This window comes from Pipistrellus kuhlii, unplaced genomic scaffold (assembly GCF_014108245.1).
Source record: "Pipistrellus kuhlii isolate mPipKuh1 unplaced genomic scaffold, mPipKuh1.p scaffold_m20_p_5, whole genome shotgun sequence".
Taxonomy (NCBI): Eukaryota; Metazoa; Chordata; class Mammalia; order Chiroptera; family Vespertilionidae; genus Pipistrellus; species Pipistrellus kuhlii.
The window spans coordinates 39,220,235-39,226,065 of NW_023425551.1; the positions used below are offsets into that span (position 1 = coordinate 39,220,235).

Here is a 5,831-nt window from a genome sequence, read left to right on the forward strand (position 1 = left end):
AGAACCAGATAATAATACCTGTATTAATAGTGACTGTAGAAAAGGCCAAGTTGCTACTGGAAATTTAAAAGAAAGTAAGGAAGGTTCTGACTTTTGACTTTGAAGTGGGAATACGTTTTCATTCTTTTCACTTCCACTTCACACACGAGTGTCATGAAATTTCGGTCATGGCTGACTAAAAATAAAACAAGACAACAATATCTTAGTGCACCTTGAGCTAGAGATGTAAATATTTTTGAAGGGTTCAAGAAAGCCAAACTGGTCCTCCGTGATGCAAGGTAAGAAGTCAAATGCTATTTATGAAGCTCGTTTCTCATTTACTTTCCGTATTTTGGGCTTATTTTCAGGCAAAAGGACTTCCGTGGAAGATGGAACGCTGTCTGTTTTCCAGAACCTGTTCCCAAGCCTGCCAGGGAAACGTGAAACTGCTGCTGGGTGCTGAGATGCTGGAAGAACACCTGCTGAGCTGCTAGCGCCTTCCTTCCCACTGAAACCATGGTCCTCTCCGCAGCGCTGACTGCGCCCCATACAGGGGCCACCAACACGACGTTCGTAGTCTATGAAAATACGTACATGAATATCACGGCCCTACCACCAGTCCAGCATCCTGGCCTTGGGCTTAGATACAATTTGGACACCCTGGCTCCCACGGGGATGAGTTCCTTGACCGTGAATAGCACAGCTGTACCCCCAATACCAGCAGCTTACCAGAGCCTACACCTGCCTCTGCAAATCATCCTTTCCGCGATCATGATATTTATCCTGTGTGTGTCTTTTCTCGGGAACCTCGTGGTGTGCCTCATGGTTTACCAAAAGGCCGCCATGCGATCTGCCATTAACATCCTCCTGGCCAGCCTGGCGTTCGCAGACATGCTGCTCGCCGTGCTGAACATGCCCTTTGCCTTGGTGACTATCCTCACTACCAGGTGGATCTTTGGGAAGTTCTTCTGTAGGGTATCTGCCATGTTTTTCTGGCTGTTTGTGATTGAGGGAGTAGCCATCCTGCTCATCATTAGCATCGACAGGTTCCTTATCATAGTCCAGAGGCAGGACAAGCTCAACCCCTACAGGGCGAAGGTTCTGATCGCAGTGTCTTGGGCAGCTTCCTTTTGTATAGCTTTCCCGTTGGCGGTGGGCAGCCCTGACCTGCAGGTCCCTTCCCGAGCGCCCCAGTGCGTGTTCGGGTACACAACCCACCCAGGTTACCAGGCTTATGTGGTTTTGATTTCTCTCATTTCTTTCTTCATACCCTTCCTGGTGATACTGTATTCCTTCATGGGTATACTCAACACGCTCCGGCACAACGCCTTGAGGATCCATAGCTACCCGGAGGGCATATGCCTCAGCCAGGCCAGCAAACTGGGTCTCATGAGCCTGCAGAGGCCCTTCCAGATGAGCATCGACATGGGCTTTAAAACACGTGCCTTCACCACCATCTTGATCCTCTTTGCCGTCTTCATCGTCTGCTGGGCCCCGTTCACCACTTACAGCCTTGTGGCCACGTTCAATGAGCACTTTTACTACCAGCACAACTTCTTTGAGATTAGCACCTGGCTGCTTTGGCTCTGCTACCTCAAGTCTGCATTGAACCCGCTGATTTACTACTGGAGGATTAAGAAATTCCACGAGGCCTGCCTGGACATGATGCCCAAGTCCTTCAAGTTCTTGCCGCAGCTCCCTCGGCACACAAAGCGACGGATACGCCCCAGTGCCGTCTACGTGTGCGGGGAGCATCGGACGGTGGTGTGAACATGGGAACTGCCTGAAATTTGGGGTGATGGTTGTTCTTTACTGGACTCTGAATTTCCTTTCACATGGCTTTTCCACTTACACGTTCCCATTTTTTATAGGCTTGTGTGTGTAAGTGTGTGTGTGTGTGGTGTGTGCAGTATAAAGAAAGAATGGTGACTAGTTATAATTCTGTTACCAAGGAAACACAATAGGGCAGTGATCACAGATGTTACCTCCAGGATTCAGCAGAAATCCACTGTTTAGGGTGGGAAGATGGTTCTTGTATCTTTGGCTGATTTTGTTTCGGAAGTAGGAATCAAGACTGTGCTTTATTGAGCCTGCAGTCACACTGAATTTTGTCAGTGTTTGGGATGCTGCTCAGGTGTGCTTAGTGGAGTTTATTCTTTTTCTTCTGGAAAACACTGCTGCTCTCTTGCCATTGTATTGGAGCCAAAAACCACATACATCTCAGTAGATAAATATTTACTTTTATTTTAAGAAATAACCCAAGGAGGTTAGTGACATTTCGAAGGTCATTAATATTTACTTTGGTGCACTTTAGGAAATAATGTACAAACGAATTCAGTTATGTTTTTTCAGAATTGTTTTTATACATGACATGCTATGCTTTAGGAGACATTGCATTATCATTTCTAGAGAGATCGTCTTAAAAAGTGTTTTATCGCATGTACAGTTTTAAAGGAGAGAACATAGACATGTAGATATTTTCCTAAGCACAATAGAACTCTTTAGAGCAATAGGGCAAAGTCAAGAAGACAGAACCTTCTTGCAGATTTAAATGGGATGCAGTGAGGAGTGGCTGGTGTGGGCTGTGGTGACTCCTTTTCCTCCAGGATTCTCACTGAGTCCGGCAGGGAGAAGGACCCACCACTATTGTACACCTACCATGTGCCAGGCACTATGTATCCTTTTATCCTCACAGCATCCTGTGAGGTAGGTATTATTTCTACCTTTTTCACAGATGAAGAAAGCAAGTCTCAGAGACTAAAGTCCTGCCCGAGGTTAGTCCTAGAGCTGGGACCCAGCACGTCTGTGGGAGTCCCAAAGCTGTGCTGTCTCCCTGTGCCACGCAGACACAAATCCGGCTTCAGACGTTTCATAGTCGAGAGGAGGCTTTGCATATTTTTATTTTTTAAGACTATAAAACCTTTTTAAAAAAATGACTTTTTTTTTTAGCTACTGAAAGACGTGAAACGAATACAGAAAGTGTGGGAAGTATAAGCATGAAATGAAATCACACAGCCACCCTTTCACAGCGGAACTTTAAAATCGTAGATAAATAAGACGATCAGGAAATAAGGTGACACTTTAGTTTACAAAAAAAAAAGGGCTGACGGTTATGGAGAAGTTCGGTACAGCTGTGTGTAAGTCTTGGCTTTGTGGGTTTGGAGGCTTCCAGTGGTCTAGCTGTCTCTAAATGATCCAGGGATGCTTGCCCCTAGCAGAGCTGGGGTTGGTGAATATGCTCCGAAGTGAGTCTCCTATGTAGAAGCAGAGATGAGCCCTGGTCCAAGCGCAGAGCACATTGTAATAGGGCTAGTCTGGGGTTTCAAACTATTTTCCTCTTGCTGATGATCTGACCCCCTTGGTGCATCCATATCCTTTGGTCACCTTCTTCCTGGAGCCACTGATATACTTGATACAGTAGCTGACAGGGCTGGCGCTGCAGAGCAAGCTACAAGGGGCTGAAGTGCAGCCCCGTGGCTACACCATGCGCTTTATAGATAGATAAGCAAACCATGAAGGTTTTTTTTTTTTTTTTTTTTTTTTTTTTTTTTTACATTTTATTGATTTTTTACAGAGAGGAAGAGAGGGATAGAGAGTTAGAAACATTGATGAGAGAGAATCATCGATCAGCTGCCTCTTGCACACCCCCAATTGGGGATGTGCCCACAACCAAGGTACGTGCCCTTGACCGGAATCGAACCCCGGACTTTTCATTCCACAGGCCGATGCTTTATCCACTGAGCCAAACTGGTTTCGGCACCATGAACTTTTTTTATTTATAGCATCTTTTTGGAATTTTAGTGTTTTGTGAACCTGTTTTTTTCAGTTGTATAGCCAGAGAGTTGGATAAGATGAATCTAAGGTCTGGCCCAACCGTAATGCTTTTCCCTCCGTGTGAGAGTGGAGATGTGTGAAGAGCCTCGCTGATGTTGGCTTCACTCTTTGGTCCCCAGTGTTACTTCTTTACATTTCATTCCATTAGCCATTTCTTAACATGGACCATCCGAAGAGCATGTGGCACAGGATCAGGAGCTGGGACTTCCAAAGTTGGATGACACCACTAAAGATCTGGGAAACCCTGCTTTTGCAATTGTTAACAGTGTTGGAACTCATCTTCCAGTTGAACTTTATTTCAGACGTGAGCATATTATTGAACATGTTGGTTTGGGGTCATCTGATGATGATAGTCACCTACCTCTTTGGTTTCTACTTCTATTATTCACAGGTAAAACTGTTGTGTCTATAGGGACCTTACAGAATATAAACACTATAGTAGATACTAGTAGCACATTGAAGTGTATCATGCTTTCCATTTTCAACTGGATTTCAAGCAGATATTAATAAGTGTGTTTGAAATTAGACTTTCTCTAAGGAAAGTAAGCATGCTCTGTATTCATCTTACAATATATATATATATATATATATATATATATATATATATATATATATATTGGCAGTAGGTCTTGAGACTGCTTTTTGTTTGGAGTGGAGACTGAGTTTTGGCTTTCTTTGTCCTTTTTTATGAGCAATCCTTAGGTACTTTTGTGCTGCTTGTTAGGCAGCGCATCATATGGTAAGAGCTCTGGACTGCCTGCTGAGATGCTCGGTGTTTGTGGAAGAAGAAAGAAGAAAGAAGAAAGGGGCCTTTGTGAGAATTGAGCAACACCGATCAGCAGTTCTCTTTACACTGGATAATCTTGATCAGATGACAGTTTACAAACAATTTTTGAACGTTTTTTATTATGTATACAATTTGAAAGCTTTAAAAAAAAAAAAGTACTGTGGAGTACCTTTGAAAAAATTAGGTGCAGACTCCTATGTTGCCTATTCCCCTGTATTTTCTTGTGGGGAAAATAAATACCACTACAAATTATCACCACTGACTGACATAATCAGAACTGTTTTTGTTTTCATTTTTCTTCTGGCTAATAAGTAAGCATGAAAGACATAGTGAAATATGTGTGGTCAAAAGAAATCCCCTATAGTTTGGAGTAGTGATATTCAAGCTTTAATATGAATATGTGTCTAAGAATTCCCAGGGGGGCATTCACAGATGCCCATTGCCTCCCGAGTGTCTGGCATTGGACCCAGGGATGCACACTTTTATTCTGTGGATACCCTTCCCGGTCCTGATGCAGGTGGTCCAACGGGCATACTTCAGTAATCATTTCTGTCGAAAAATGGGTACCCATTTCAATATTGTCTGTTTTGTTCAAAATGCTTGTTTTGTGTTGGAAGCCATTATCTTCTAGTGCATGGGTAATCTGAATCCAGAGGAAAATCTACTCATCGTTGTGCCTAATTTGCTGCCACGTGTTTTAGTGCTGGATCACACCAGCTGGCACAATTCTGATAAACCATCTCGTTTCACAGGAGAGCAGAAAGAGGGACTTAATATTTGAAAGTCATGACTTTCTGGAGCCTCATTCCTCTCATATCTTTTCCCGGAGAGGTGTCTGTGGTATGGAACTTCCTGAAGAGAATGAGGGGAATGTAAAGTCATCAGATCCCCACTGCTCTCTTTATGCCAGTCTCATTTAACGGAAGCGTGAAAAGAGAAAATAAGCTTTTCAAATCCATGTATTTTGGTTGCTAACAAAGATATTTACCTTTTTCTTGGTCTTTGCTTTTGTTTACATGAAAATATTTATGTATGTATCACAGAAAGATTTTCACTTGCTTGACATATTATTCTGCCATGATTTTTAGTTTAAAGGACTACTTATTTCGAACTTATTTTCTCAAGGACAGTCCTTCTAAACTGCCTTCATTGAAAACTCAGTTTTTATAATAAAATTATCAAAACACATGTTTGTTATTACAGGTAAATGGTAATACACTTCTTAGATATA

General features: G+C 42.9%; 1 protein-coding gene across 1 annotated transcript; it reads left to right on the forward strand.

Moving 5' to 3' along the window:
- Positions 1–284: 284 nt before the first annotated feature.
- On the forward strand, positions 285–2,226 carry GPR63 (G protein-coupled receptor 63). The gene has a single exon (XM_036415118.2). The coding sequence runs from the start codon at positions 496–498 to the stop codon at positions 1,747–1,749; it is 1,254 nt and encodes a 417-aa protein (XP_036271011.1). The 5' UTR covers positions 285–495; the 3' UTR covers positions 1,750–2,226.
- The last annotated feature ends 3,605 nt before the right edge of the window (positions 2,227–5,831 follow it).